This window comes from Penicillium manginii (genome assembly GCF_028828005.1).
Source record: "Penicillium manginii strain IBT 31320 chromosome Unknown utg000007l:1.0-2284322.0:1.0-2285126.0, whole genome shotgun sequence".
NCBI lineage: Eukaryota > Fungi > Ascomycota > Eurotiomycetes > Eurotiales > Aspergillaceae > Penicillium > Penicillium manginii.
The window spans coordinates 66,941-81,236 of NW_026643108.1; the positions used below are offsets into that span (position 1 = coordinate 66,941).

A 14,296-nucleotide genomic window follows, 5' to 3' on the forward strand; every position below is an offset into this window, starting at 1 on the left:
ATTACATAATGCCAGTGAGATTAATGATCAGCTACGGCGTTTGGTAGTCTTAGTAATCCATTTGTGTTTTATGACTGGGAAATGTTGTGGGGGTGGAGCCTCGTGCTTTCGATGATTTACACTGTCTGGTCTGGTTTGGTAGTATGCCCACCAAAAGTAAAATTCAGGGCGACAGAGAAAGTAGATTAATGCGTGTGGCTAGGACCTGGGGGCCTTGGAAAAGTCCGCCTTCGGTCATCTGGATTAGGAAAATCAAGGAGGCTGCGACGCTACACGAGAGGGACCTATCTATGCTATTGGTAAGGAACACGAGATTAATTGCACCATGTCCGATGGAAGCGCTTTTATCATGTATAGGTGTCCATCACAAGGTAAATATCCCCTTGGGGTCGGGAGCTGCCCCGCTTACGAAGCACCGAATCCCGCCCAGGCGGCCCCGGGGACCGTTCTCTCTCATTCATTGTCAACATGGACCGGTCGGACCTCTTCGGGGACTACCATTATGCAGGATAGAGGTGACGGCTGCGTTTCGTTTGCTCCAATCTCTTCCATGCTGCCTCGCATCCTCATTACCTTCTCTTTAGCTGGACTTGGCGCATGGAGGTTTTCTCACCCGGGTGAAGAGATAGCCTACAGCTCGAGAAGCACAACCCAAGAATGGTAAAATTTCGAAAAGAAAAAGCAGCAAAACTGTTACCAGTAGTAATACAGATCCAATTATCGTATTTTAAATTGGCGAGGTTCTAGCTCTAGAGGTCCTAACCGAGTAGATACGACCTCTAGTCAATTTATGTTACGCTGCAAGTACATGATTCGCAAAATCATAAGGTAGATTTGCACCACATTGTGCTCGTAGATTAAGCTGCCTCTGCAAGGTACCTAGGTAAAACTTACCTGACTAATTAGCCCCCTACCTATTCATATTCAGCCTTGACGCTGTGGGACGCCTGCTTGCGATCGTTGATGTAGAAAGTGAAGTCCATAGAAGCGCCGGAAGGGACCATCTCTAGCTCGTAATTAAGCACCTTGAGTTCTCTCTTTCCATCTGCGCTGGTAAAATCGTCCAGGCTGGATGTATCAACATCAGGCATCCACTTGAGACCACACAAGTGCTTAACGGTATCATCGATTCGGGAGGGAGGGTTACTGCTCGCACACTGATAAAGCCCATCGGTAAAACTCCCCTTGAAGTTGCTTTTCACGTAACGACACCATGGATGTCGCACGGGGTCGAGTTTGGACATGTTTTCTCCCTATCACATCGCGGGTGTTAGTTGATTATTGTTTCATCTCATGATGCGAAAGCCTTCGTACCTTGCGAATATACCAGCGCATTTGATTAGTAATCACATAATCGCCTTCATCAGCAGACCAGACGTAGTCTGGATCAGAGCGACTATGTCTGGAGGGATCGAATACATCGTAGTGTGTCGTTCCGATACTGTAGCGAGAAATAGTCGAAGTCACCCGAATGGGCGCAGGGACGTAGGAAGTTTTCATGCCTATTGAGTCCTCGTCGTCATCCTCGCCCTCTGTGCCCATAAGTTGGTCTTCAGCAAACCCCTTGTAGACTGCACCACGACATATTGCTGTCCGTCTGTATAATTTATCAGGGACAGATTCGCGGCGTATGGTCTATCTTCTGTTCACTTACGGTTTCGTTCCCAAGGATTGGATGATCGTTAGTCCGGCCTTCATATGTTGGTCTTTCAGATGCTGATACAGATAAGGACTCGATCCCAGACCACCAACGAGAATGATTCCCTATACAAATTGAGTTTCCACACTCCCATTCAAGGTGGGTGGATGTGCCTCGGTCGGAATAGTAAATACCTTGAGTATGAGACCCTTCTGTTTAATATTCATCATTTGCTCCTCCACCAATTCGTCAATTCGGGTAAATGACTCCGTGAAGGCCTTCAAGATATCGCATCTGTTTATGGGGAGCTATTAACTCAAAGCACTGGAGACCTAGAGTGAATCTTATTTGGTGAATCTTACTGTCGAAAGTATATTCGTGCCTTCTTGATATGAGGAAGCTGGGACAAATCGTCTTGCCCGGTGTTCACAAAAGCCTCGGCGGGGATGGGAACGACGTATTCCTCTTGCGAGTCTGGCTTTGGAACGAATTGGCGCTTGTATGTTCGCTCCCACTTGTCCTTCATAATCTCTTTCAAGCCAATCGGACTGAGAAGCGTCCAACGTCTGCCTAGGCGGTTCCTACACAGCCCCTGGAAGGCGTTATCAATTAATACTGCACCGCATAAAGCCCCTGGTTTATGTCAGACTCGTTCAGGCTCGATGTACAAGTAGATAAAAAGTTTTACCTGTCCCCTCCACGGCCTCACCCATCGTGATAGGGTTTATCGATGTGATTTTGTAGCTGATGAGATCCTATGAAATTTATATCAACGTCGGGGTCTTCTGATACAGTGCTATGTGCGTCTACACTTACCACCGTTCCACCTCCAGCATCCAAGATGAGCCACACATCGCCAGCTTGGACCAAATCGCAGTGCTCTGGCTCAGCAAGGGTCGCCATTCCAGCCGCTTCGGGTTCCAGAACAAAGCTTAGCCTTGTCTTACCGATTTCTCGAGGAGCCAAAAGCCCTGCCATTTTCGCTGCCTCCTCCATACTTTGTCTCGCGTATCCTTTCCAGATTGCGGGCACAGAAATCACAATATGAAATCTGAGAGCAGGCAGGAATTGGGCTCCCCGGGACTTTTCGATCATCTTCATGGTATGCGCCCATAGGAGCCGTAGGTAATCGGCTACTAGATCGATCGGCCGCAAGCCCTCCATTCTGACCTTTTCCTTGGCAAGAAGGAAAAATTCGGAGGATTTGACATCTTCCTGGAGATCTTCGTTGTTCAAAAGAAGAAGCTTGAACCAGCGGGCTGGGTCGGCATCTGAATGTATATCATAGCCCCAAGAGGTGGTCCCATTATCATAATCCAGCTCCGTCGGTACTTTGCCTTCATCTGCACCGCAGCCTGGCCATTCGCCAATGGTGCTGATGTTTCCTTTGAGAAACTCACTCGCTGTTGCGTATGCGACGCCGGAAAACCTGGGGGACCCCGGCAGACATGGTCAGCCATGTGTACATGGAAAGGGGGTAGTGACATACGTGGTTCCGAAGTCAATCCCAACAACAAGCACGTCGTCTTTTCCCGTCAGATTTATTCCTTCCAGTGATGGATCAAAGTCCGAATCGGTCTCGTCATCTTCCCAATGGTTATGATGCGCGTTGACTTTATTTACGTTCATCTCAATCGGTCCCATTCTGTCGATGTATCAGGCGTGTTACTTGGAAAGTTCCGATAACTAGATGTTGTTTGAATTTGTCCTTCTGTACGTGAGAGTCCTCTGAATAAATTACATGCAAACAAATATGTGTACCTACATCGGTACTTATTCCTCTCACCGAAGGTCAAATGAGCAATCCCTCCGGTGAGGCTCTTACAAGTTCACTTCGGCACGAGATTTTCGAAAATTTGCAAACCTGTGTATCATACCGTTCTCCAACATAAACCAACCAGGGTCGTGGTGGCTTGCCCAGGTGCCTCAATGTATCTGGATGCACGCCCGGGCGACCTGCATGTCCCGTTGCCTTTTTCTTGGCTGTGTCGGCTGTGCGTCATATTATTTGTGATAATTTTCTTCCCTCGCATTGTCCGAGTCAGTCGGATTTTCGGACCCCTAGGGAGTAATGCTATTGGAAAGTTTGCCTACCTATTCAACAGCCATCTACATGTGCGGTTGCATGCGATTAGCGCTCTTCCTGCTCCCTCTAGCCCTAATTTCCACTGTCAACAAAATTGTTTACTGCGCTATTCAAAATTAATAGTAATGGACGCGAAAGAGAAATCTCTGATTAACGAAAGCTTGCCGACTCAGGAGGACTCGCAACTTGAACCAACTGCATCTCAAGACACAGAGAAACAAGAAAATTCAGCCCAGTTACATTTTCTTGCGGCGGGCCAGTCTCAGGAGCTCCAGGCCCATTACCAGAACTTAGAGCAGATCTTGCGCAAACGAACGCAGCAACGCGATGTCTACAAAGCCAGGTATCAGGCGCTCGCGACGGAATTGACCAAGCTCAAATCTCAAGACCAAGGTTTCTCGCAGCTGGATGATAGCTATTTGATACAGCAGGTGGAGGGTCTACGGGTGAAGATCTGGAACTTCGGCCTTCATCACTACGGAGGGGTCGTCTCGCGCGGAAAATCTTTGTTGGACCCTTTGCTAAGTGACTACACGGAATTCAACATGAGAAGCGACATGGATCTTGAATACTACCTTGAACTTCCTGATTGGCGGCCAGCGATTATGGAGGCATTCCTGTGGAGGCTTATGGTTGCCGAAATTTTCAACAGATTCTGGTGGGCAGGTAGTGTCGGCAAGTCCATGAGCAGACTTCATAGAGTTATGAAACAAAGTAATAACCCAGGTATACCCCATCTCAGGGCTCAATACAGCGCCCGCTAACCGTGTGATGACACCTAGGCTTCCAGTCGACAGCTGATATTCAGAGCTTCCAAACGTGGTCTGCTACGACGACCAAGTTGATCCTCGAGTCACAGAAGCGCAACGGACCGCTATCAAGTGGAAGCCCTGAGAGGAAATTGGAGACGTTGGTGAAGGAGATTCATGGCGCAATCCAACAATACCGTACCTCGACACGAGGGGGCTTGATGAACGCCATTCGCGAAATCTTGAACGAGGCGATCGCACTGGATGAGGAGCTCTGCCAACAACTCGCCCAGTTTGAGTGGGACTTCCCCGGACCAGAAGTAGATTATGATGCCCAAAGGATGCAGCTCGCGGATGGAGAGGCGCCGGGTACTGATGGTCTGTCTATTAGCATTGTCATTTGTCCAGGAATCAAGAAGTGGGGACGATCTGGTGACTTCGAGAAAGAAGACTCACTCGTACCAATTAAGGTCTCTTGCGTCGCCCCAGTTGACCGGCACAGGGAACCCAGTTTTCTCCAAAACTTCTCTACCCGAGTCCATAGGGCAGTATGTTATCAGGTCGATCGTTTGTCCGAGAGACTTCACGAATAGCATTGTGCTTGTTCTGGATATGTGAAGCATTACTTCACGTACGTTTTATCTGAACCACTCATGTCACTGGCTACTTCCATGAAATCGTAGTGTTCGCTTCACTTTTCGCTCAGTGTTCATGTAGAAAAGCCTCGCTTTCCGTCACGCTATTGATTGACTTGAGCGAAAATCCTTGCCATTTCGGGCGTGACATTTAGAGCGAATAAAACACTTGCAAGGAGCTGGTCTTCATTTCTCCGCGGAGGCTGGAGTTTGCATGCAGAGCATTGCAGGCCCGATGCTGATGGCCTACGCAAGTATCCCAGATTTAGGAACCTGCAGTCATCACCCTCCTCGTTGCCACCAATCCCGCAAGCCGAGATTAATCCTCGCCCGGGTTCCCCTCTATCTTCCCAAGCGTCTCTTGGCATCCGAAATGGGCGCCTTGCACATGGAGCCTGACAGCTGGCGCGGGGGGAAAAACTACTGTTCCCGTTGAGGCTCGGTATGGGAGCACTGCAGCTGAAAGTCGGTGGCTTACGATTACCCGTGAATCAAGATGGTGCTTGACCTTGTGTGATACAAAGTTTTCATTGGTTCCGTCTCCGTTAAATTAGTAAAATTAGGAGAAGAAATCATGGCCACTCTGCCTGCTACCATCTCAGTATCCAAAACAACGACATCTACGACGCGTTGGGAGAAAGCAATCAATCGGCTCGATCCCGATGTCCGAGCTTCTCTGGCGGTGTTGCAACCCGAAAAATCGACATCCTTCACCTCGTCAAGGCAGCCGATGAGAAGCGGAAGATCTGCATCGCGAAACAATGGAAGCTCAAGGTATCTAGCGGGAAGGTCGTTGTTCTGCGTGACGTGTTGGAGAAGATTGCAGGATGGGTTGATTGCTTTGTTGTGGTCGGGGATACCATTATCCAGTATGACCCCATTCATGCTGCGCTTCCATGGGCAGCCTTCTGCTTTCTGTTGAATGTCGCAGTCAGTGATGTTCAGGCATGAGGAGGCATGCTCGTGAATCTGGAAACCCTTTCACGACTACTCTACCGATGTGAAGTAGTAGAGAACGTGCATCTCAAGCGTACTTTCAGAATGGTCTCTCATCTTGAACAAGCCGTGGTTCAGAGTATGTCGATGTCATGGGAGCGCTTGCAAAGCTAGTCAACTACTTTAAACGAAGCACTGGCGGTATGATCTCGGGAACAAGGGCTCAGAAGTAGAACAGGAAATTGAATTATCTAGAACGAATGCTCTCGAGTGCTGCTCGATCCGACCATAACTTCGCGGACATGACGGCCGTTTACGCTCAAGAATCAAGAACAATAAGTCTTGAAGTGGTCATCGTTGGCCGAGTCGGAGCTGTCCCAGGCCAAAAATACCGAGGCTGTTTCCATCACCCAAAAGCTTACCACAATGGCCAGGCGCTTGAATGCTGATCTACCTCGTCTGACTGACACCAGCCTGGCAATCCATCATTCACTGGATGAAAAGAAGCTTTCCAAGGTTCTTCTGTGGTTATCCATGGTACCCACCGCTCAAAATCTGCAGGGGATAGCTACAAGAAGACTACCAGGCTCTGGTGGATGGCTGTTGAACCAGAAGGACTTCCTTGTTTAGCACAATTCTAGCTCATCTGCCATTTTTCTGCTACGTGGTGTGCGAGGGTGCGGGAAGTCAACGGTCGCCTCACTGGTCGTCGACCACTTCCAACTACCCTCGGTTCAGCCGGGTGCATCTGCAGTGCCCGGTGCACATTTCTTCTGCGATACCTCCAATGCGGAGCCGGATCGGGGGCTGTGTGATAGTATTCTCCGAAGCGTTGTGAGACAACTCACAGTGGACTCTATCAATGGCAAAATTGATACCACGGTACTCTCTTTGTACGAGAAAAGGCTCAAAGCGGCCAAACAAACCAGAGTTGATATAGTAAAGCTAAGCGCCACAGAATGCCTCACCCTACTCCTAGATCTCACAGCCATCAATCCAGCATACATTTTGATTGACGCGATAGACCAGACTCGGAATGACAAACGAGCTGCTCTGATTGACACGCTGCAAAAACTCGTAGATCAGTCAGCTAACATCTTTAAAGTGTTCCTACCCAGCTCCGATAACGCACATGTCGACGTGCTGCTAACTGGGGCTACCAAACTACGTGTTCTCCCCGACATTGTTCGCAAAGACGTTAGAGAATTTGCGACTCAACAGGTGCAGGAAGCAAACAAGAGAAGGCGTATCCTGAATGGAGCTGCAACTGCCACGTTGGTGGGTGAAATAAAGGAATAGCTGATAAACGGAGCTGGGGAGATGTGAGTCTTGTTCACTTCCTTGTTCCTATGTTGAGATAATAAAGAAGGGATAGCTAATGCCTCTTGATGTTACAGTTTCTTGTGGGTGACTCTTCAGCTGGACTTCATCTGTCGTAAAAAGACAGAGCAGGGTATTATGACCATGCTTGGGACCGGCTTGACGACAAATCTCGACCAGATATATGGTCGAAAACTACATCATTTTCATAATCTAGATCCAGTCGCTGCCATTGCCGTTGTCCAGATCTTCTCATTCCTCTTGTACGCAAAGAGAACGTTACATTATGCGGCTTTGAAACATAACCTTGCGATCAATCCGACCATTAATGGAATTGGTGCCGTGGAGCTCGAGAACCTTTGCTGCAACTTGGTGCTTCTGGATGTGCAGCAAGGCATGGCTCAATTCTGCCACCCGTCCGTTCGCGCTTATATGATTCAGCAAGACATGTTTTCCGCAAATGCGGCTCATGAACTTTTTTTTTGGTCTCTGTCTGCGAGAATGCACTTCGGGACCGAGCACTTCCCTCTATCTCGGCAATGAGTCTCCCGTGCGAGACTTCTACCACTATGAAGCCGCAGGTCTGGATCAAGATGAGTTTGGAACACAAGTGGCATCATTCGTGGCAGGTCGGCATGACGACTTCTTCAGTCCAGCATTCATCACTTGGATGGACTAGATAGGGTAGGTCTATCGTGATCTGTCACCATATTAACTATCGTACGCAGAACCTTCTCGAACTCACCCTTAGTGATTCTCTGTCACCTGTATTCGTGGGCTGTGTATTTGGGCTACGTGCATTACTGGCGTACATCTTGGAAGCACTACCAAACGCGGATATCAACGAGCGAAGTAATAGTGGCCATACCGGAATATATCTGGCATGCCCATACGGCCACAAGGAGGTGGTGGATCTGTTACTCGACAACAACGTGGACACCGAGTTAGAATGCGGTTTTTTTGGCACCCTCGCACGAGTTGCATGTTTCAGATGTCACCTGAATGTGGTCCAAAGCTTCCTGGAGCGTATCGATGAACTAAAATCTCCCGACTCTTTATCCCGTGCATAGACAGCTGCCTGCCTTGTTGGCTATGCAGATATTGCGCTTTTGCTTGCGAAAAGGTGCACAACAGGACGCTCCGTGGACCTAACACGATAGCATACTAGAGCATGCTATCGATGCAGGTCTTCGCACTTTGGTAGACTGGCTAACTTCACCGGGCACTCTGGGATATACCAAACCTGACTCTTAATGCTCAGGAGGGACTTGCCAGAACGGCAATCAAGCAAGGCCAGGTGTCTGTCCTGAAATCCCTCCTTGAAAAAGACCACCTATTATAAAATCACTGCCCAAGGATTGCATATCTATCGCCGCGCTCTCCTCCCACCTGGCTATGGTCGAATATTTATTCAGCATTGGTGCGGATCCGAAGGAGGGGCGCTTTGGCTGCCCATTACAGAGTGCCAGCCTGATGGGCTGTGTTGCCTACATGGTTACCTAGCTATCGTGCAGACGCTACTAAAATATGATGCCGATCCAAATTTGACGATCAAGGATACACTTGGTGTGCCACTCGTGATCGCTGTGAGTAAGGGACATCTCGAAGTGGTCAAGGCTTTACTTGGCAATGGTGCAAACCCAGACCAGACATCCGCCGTTCCTAATCGATCTTTGGAGGGCCGACTATCACACCCCGACAACTGGTCTATTTCTCCCACAGCCTTGGAAGAAGCGTCCACCAAGGGCCATTGAGAGATTGTCAGGGTTCTCCTTTCTCACCACGCAAACATAATGGATGTTATTGCAATAACCTGTTCTGGTATCTGGTCAACTGGTAAAGTAAACATACTGGAGCTTGTTCTCGAAATGGTGTCGGGAAGAGGTAATTTTGAGAAGATTTGGAAGATTGCGGTCTCTGATAGATCCCTAGCACATCGTGACCATTTTGTCGAGTTATTGTTGGACTATACCGCGCCCACTTCAGAGATACTGGTACTTGCAGCTTCGTATGGCTCAATGCCGGCAGTCAATGGAATAATTGTCTAGTGTGTACTTTCCTAGCTTCTGTGCCAGATTTGTGCATTCCTCCATATGTGCTATCCACCACCGCGAGGGCTTGGCTTTACCAAATGGGGCATATGCGAGCAGATTCCTCCGACCTGGCGATAATTTGAACCTGACCTGACCTCCGAGCGGGAATATACCTACTAGTGCCTAGGTAAGTATTTAACCTAGGAACTTTAGGTTGACTCATCCAAGAAACTGTTTAAAATTTGAACATCCTTAGTACCTTCCAAGGCTGGTTGAATCATCCCTCGTTGTTCCCGCTGGTATCATCTTGGAGATTCAAAGGAAATTTCAATATAGCATCATGGAGTACTTGAGATTTAACACCAATTGTCTGTAGGGACTTCCTGTCGATAGCTACTTTATTCTCAAACTCGAATACCCCTCGAACCTAATTACCCTCGGCACCTTGGGCATGGCACATTTTCTCGCAGTAGTACGTCATCTGTAAGTGTTAGAAGTGCTCAATTTGTACTCAGATTGAACTAACCTCATCACCCCCAATATGCCAATCGGCAGAATTGCAGTAGTTGCCGTCCTAGGAAATACCATGAGCCAGGCTACTACTGGTCAGTTAACATGAGATAAAACATACAAAAGTACAATCAGGACACTGATCCCATTGCTTGTCACCGGTGTTGCGTTGTTTGTAGAGGTCACAAGCACACTTGGTCGCGTCGGGCAAAATCTCGTAGTCCTTCGACCATGTATAACTAGGACTGAAGGGGGTACCTCCAATCTCAGAATACTTCCTGTTGGTGACACAGACTGCCACGTTATGCAACTTGGCGAAGGTGCTATATTCAAAGCAAGCAATGTCAAATTCTGCTTCCAGGGCTTTTTTTCAAGAAGTACTAATATCATGGATATGCATACCATCCAACAAGAATGGACAAGACCGAAGCTTTCGTGAGCTGCATGATAAAACGATGAAGATGAAAATCCGAGAATAATTATTTGATAGATCCTTGGAATTGAAACTAGGTTGCCGCTGGGTTTTAGTATTCAAACCGTGAGCCTTGGTCCCTTCTCATTCAGATAAATTGAACAAACCTCATGCATACGTCGATAGAGGAGCCAAGCCACTGGAACATAATGCGATCCACTTCAAGTAAACCTTCCGTACGCCCCGGTAATCGCTTAAATGCATCCAACCGTTTCATGTCTCTCAGATTCAAACTTTAAGTGCTCGACGCCGCCCGATCCGGCACATCGGGGTTGTAGATCCGGGAAAATCTCGGGAGAATCACTGGCTCACTGCAACATTACAGATTGGCAAAACCTCGGCAGCTGAAGATACATCTAAGCCTCATATATCTCACTTTACCAAAAATGAGACAATGTGTCACTCTCATTTCAATCAAATCAGCATAGTCCCTGATGGGGTATTAGATCGACGTTTACTTATCTGCAGGATTGGGGTTATACCCCTCTGACTTTTGCCAAGAGAGCGATCACCAGGCTATCGGTGACTTCGTGCCATTTCCATTCGTTGTTAGGTCAGAGGTTTCTCGAACTGCTGAAGAGTACCCTTGGGTCATATGATATTGAACAAGCTGTCGGGTCGACTTTCGACTATAGCTGAGACATTAGCTTATTCTTCGTTTTGACTTTGGTCCTGCAGGGTACTTTGTAGAGGATGTTCATGAGGTATTTTCCTGATTCTCGGGTTGAGGAAGCAAACACATGTCCATCGTGCCCGTAAACAGCAGCCTGGCCCAACTCGTCAGATCCACAGTCCTGAACACCAAGGGTTTGGGTGCGAATTCATTGCAGAGCTTGGGATTAGAGTGAGCAATTCATGGCCGATTGAATTTTTATAAATTCTTCCAGTAGATCAAGAATTACGCCGTGCATCTTACAGTCTTTCATCATTCTTCTCATTTCTTCCTCATAGCCTTTTTATCTATCAACATGCTTGCTGTCAATATCTTGGGCCTTGTGCTGGCCACAGCTGTCAGCGCAGTACCAGTCATCGAACATCGCCTGAATAGCACCAAGTGGACTCCTGAACATATCCTCCAGCCAGGCGAAGTCATTCTTTTTGGTGATGGCCGAAGTAAGTATCGGAGATACTTCAAATTATCCAACACCTCGATATAGACAGCTAATGGATTCATTCTAGTGGAGGTGGTTCACGAAAGCGTCTATCATAACCTCATGGCCGCCCAGGGGCATTTACTTAGCGCGCCAGAAACTGAAAACCTTCCTGTCGAATCTGCCAAGTACGACAGATCGATTCACGCCCGGGATGACTGTGACCTCACGACCGCGGTGATTACCGATAAGACACAGACATTCGTTGACTGGGACGTTCAGATGTCACCAGTGGTCATTGGCAGTGGTACCACCGGTATGGACGTCTCTGTCATGTCAGGCTATACAGTTAGCAACTCGGTCAGTGTCAGCAGCGGTCTCGATATAAGCCTGATCAAGGATAAATTGGGTGGATCGTTAGGCATTGATTACACCCACACATGGACGACCCAGACTGCAGTCACCGTCAAGGGAACTGTTGCGGACGGCTACTCTGGCGTTATGATCACCAAGCCTATCAAGACCCGGAAGACTGGTCGGGTTCTGAAGGGTTGTCTTGGTTCGCAGACTGAGAGCGGGACTTTCTCTGCTGATTCTCTTGAAGATGGATCCTACGCGGGGGTGAAATGGGTTAGTGGTGCTATTACCATGTGCACGAAGAAGGAATTTCCTCTTTCTCGCTGCGCGGGAAGCGGAAATTTCGTTTGAGACCGAGACCGAGATGTCAATGTTGAGATTGACGGAGTATGCCGGAGAGAAGGTTCGATTTGTGGAGATGGAGTTACCACCTTGTTAGACAAGTACAAATTTTGTGACTATTGGATTATTGCTTTGATTTGTTGAATTTCAAAATGGTATTTTCGAATTGTGTCTCATTATGATTCGCCATGAACCATATCTGGAAAAAATCAAGACCAACATTGCGAATAACTAGGCGTAACTGAGGAGGGTGTTGATAGAGATGCAGTAGATCATGCTTCCAGTTCTTCAGTAGGGACGTCCTCCAGATCCTTGCCGACAATCGCATCGGCGACCTTCCAAACTTGCAACAGATTGTCCTCGGCAGCTGAGCACAGAACCCAGGGGTCGCTGAGGTTCCAGCTGAAGTCGGAAATACGGTTGGTGTGGCCACCGTGCATAAAGAGACTAGTTTATGAGTTAGTGACAGCAGGAATAAGCGAAAAGATTGATGGACATACAGTTCAGGAGGGCCATCTTGCGCATCATCCGGAGTTTGCTCCTCGCCCGCTCGGCTGAGATCCCAGAACATAATCTTACGGTCGTAACTGGAACTGGCCAGAACAGACTCCTCAAACGGATGCCAAGAGACTGACTGAACAGAATCGGTGTGGCCCTCAAGTGAGTGGAGTTTCGTCTTGAGGTTTCGCAGATCCCACAATCCGATGGTCTTGTCTGCGGATCCAGTTGCCAGGATAGTTTCAGCCGCGGGGTTGAAAGAGATTGAGTTGATCGCATCACGGTGCTGGCCCTCGCCACATGCAGCAGCGCGGGTGGTATCGGCCGCACGAACATCAATAATCTGGAGGGTGATATCATCGGACACAGTTCCGATAAGAGATGAGTGGAGAGGATGGTGCTGAACATCGTTCACGATCGAGGAGTGGTGGGTATAGGTGCGGGTTGGGCGAAGGGCCTTATTGCCCTTTGTGTATGTCGTCAAATCCCTGTAGACTAAAATGAGCTTTTCTTCGCCTGCAGCATTGCCCTTGAAATCAAATAACATACCAGAGGCGAACAGTCTTGTCCTCGCTACCCGTGGCAAGGTGACCAGCTTCGTGAGGATTCCAGCTGAGGCCGAAACCCTCCGCTTCATGGCCCAGGAGCTCCATCTGCGGGTTTACAGTTCCAGTCGGTTGACTGGGGTGCTTAGAACGATCCCAGATCATGACCCGACCATCCGTGCACATGGTCGCAATGATGTTGGGGTTTTGTGGCTGATATCGTGCCTTGTTCACTTCTCCCTTATGGTCAATTTTCTGGGCAATGTTGAACTTGATCTCCATTTGGGGCTTCTTGGAGCCACCGCCATATCCACCAATTTCACCCCTTTCCTCATCGTAGTCGTCTGGGTTGGCAGCATTGGGGTTGGGAAGCTGCACATGAGCAATTTGAAGATAATTTTGAGCATCGCCGGCTGTGTGGGTACCGATTAATAGGCGATGGGTCGAATAAGGCTTGTCGGGAACTCTATAGTGGAGCAAGGCATTAGACTAAAGGATGTATATATCGAGGTAGTTGGAGCAACAAACTCTTGCTTGTCCGGAAGCCATTGGGTTGTGAGTGTGGGCCATTCTAGAGCTGTGCTGAGCATCATGTCGTAGAGAAATGGAGCGTTCTTCTTCCATGTCTTGTACTCTGTACAGATATTCAATGTTAGCTATGGGGTTCACCTTGAATTGCGATTGATATAAGGGGGGTAGTGACCTTCATTGACAATCTTTTCGGTACTGTGCTCATTTTCCTGGTCCTGGTCCTCCAGCGCAGCTGTGTTGCGTTAGATCGAGAATTCCCTTGGTTGCGAAACGTCTCGGAACTCACGTGGATCTTCCTCATAAGGCTCCATATTTGTAGTTGTTGGGTATTGAGTGTAATGCGACGTAGAATTAGAGCAAAAAGGTGTAAAGAGACCGAAGTTGGACTGGAGAAAGCTCAAGGTGGAAGGAGAGCGAGCAACGCGACTGGCGACCGCCCGCGCGTTAATTGGCGTCAGGTGGCACTAGACCGGATTAGGAAATCACGGGCTTGGCGATGACTCGCTGCCGCCAAGCCTGAAACTGACCTCAGTGGACTCACTTGAAGCTTCC

The 14,296-nt window shown here is 48.4% G+C and overlaps 7 protein-coding genes across 7 annotated transcripts; 4 read left to right on the forward strand and 3 right to left on the reverse strand.

The window, feature by feature from the left end:
* Window positions 1–914: 914 nt before the first annotated feature.
* Window positions 915–3,283, reverse strand: N7533_009950 (Hsp70 family protein; the record flags this gene model as incomplete). Its single annotated transcript, XM_057106600.1, has 8 exons — window positions 915–1,253; window positions 1,315–1,597; window positions 1,655–1,764; window positions 1,834–1,933; window positions 2,002–2,272; window positions 2,328–2,394; window positions 2,456–3,068; window positions 3,129–3,283. The coding sequence occupies 8 exons, from the start codon at window positions 3,281–3,283 to the stop codon at window positions 915–917; spliced, it is 1,938 nt and encodes a 645-aa protein (XP_056955817.1).
* Window positions 3,284–3,850: 567 nt separating this feature from the next.
* Window positions 3,851–6,060, forward strand: N7533_009951 (uncharacterized protein; the record flags this gene model as incomplete). The annotated part of the gene is made up of 3 exons (XM_057106601.1): window positions 3,851–4,439; window positions 4,508–4,852; window positions 5,837–6,060. 3 exons carry the CDS (start codon window positions 3,851–3,853, stop codon window positions 6,058–6,060), a joined length of 1,158 nt encoding a protein of 385 aa, XP_056955818.1.
* A 1,449-nt stretch (window positions 6,061–7,509) lies between these two features.
* N7533_009952 (uncharacterized protein) lies at window positions 7,510–7,908 on the forward strand (the record flags this gene model as incomplete). The annotated part of the gene is made up of 1 exon (XM_057106602.1): window positions 7,510–7,908. One exon carries the CDS (start codon window positions 7,510–7,512, stop codon window positions 7,906–7,908), a length of 399 nt encoding a protein of 132 aa, XP_056955819.1.
* Window positions 7,909–8,760: 852 nt separating this feature from the next.
* N7533_009953 (uncharacterized protein) lies at window positions 8,761–9,119 on the forward strand (the record flags this gene model as incomplete). Its single annotated transcript, XM_057106603.1, has 2 exons — window positions 8,761–8,859; window positions 8,880–9,119. 2 exons carry the CDS (start codon window positions 8,761–8,763, stop codon window positions 9,117–9,119), a joined length of 339 nt encoding a protein of 112 aa, XP_056955820.1.
* Window positions 9,120–9,825: 706 nt separating this feature from the next.
* On the reverse strand, window positions 9,826–10,354 carry N7533_009954 (uncharacterized protein; the record flags this gene model as incomplete). The annotated part of the gene is made up of 4 exons (XM_057106604.1): window positions 9,826–9,879; window positions 9,925–9,972; window positions 10,030–10,231; window positions 10,311–10,354. The coding sequence occupies 4 exons, from the start codon at window positions 10,352–10,354 to the stop codon at window positions 9,826–9,828; spliced, it is 348 nt and encodes a 115-aa protein (XP_056955821.1).
* Window positions 10,355–11,348: 994 nt separating this feature from the next.
* On the forward strand, window positions 11,349–12,179 carry N7533_009955 (uncharacterized protein; the record flags this gene model as incomplete). The annotated part of the gene is made up of 2 exons (XM_057106605.1): window positions 11,349–11,493; window positions 11,560–12,179. 2 exons carry the CDS (start codon window positions 11,349–11,351, stop codon window positions 12,177–12,179), a joined length of 765 nt encoding a protein of 254 aa, XP_056955822.1.
* Window positions 12,180–12,442: 263 nt separating this feature from the next.
* N7533_009956 (WD repeat RBAP46/RBAP48/MSI1 family protein) lies at window positions 12,443–14,055 on the reverse strand (the record flags this gene model as incomplete). Its single annotated transcript, XM_057106606.1, has 6 exons — window positions 12,443–12,617; window positions 12,671–13,156; window positions 13,218–13,679; window positions 13,742–13,847; window positions 13,917–13,976; window positions 14,031–14,055. The coding sequence occupies 6 exons, from the start codon at window positions 14,053–14,055 to the stop codon at window positions 12,443–12,445; spliced, it is 1,314 nt and encodes a 437-aa protein (XP_056955823.1).
* Between the last annotated feature and the right edge of the window lie 241 nt (window positions 14,056–14,296).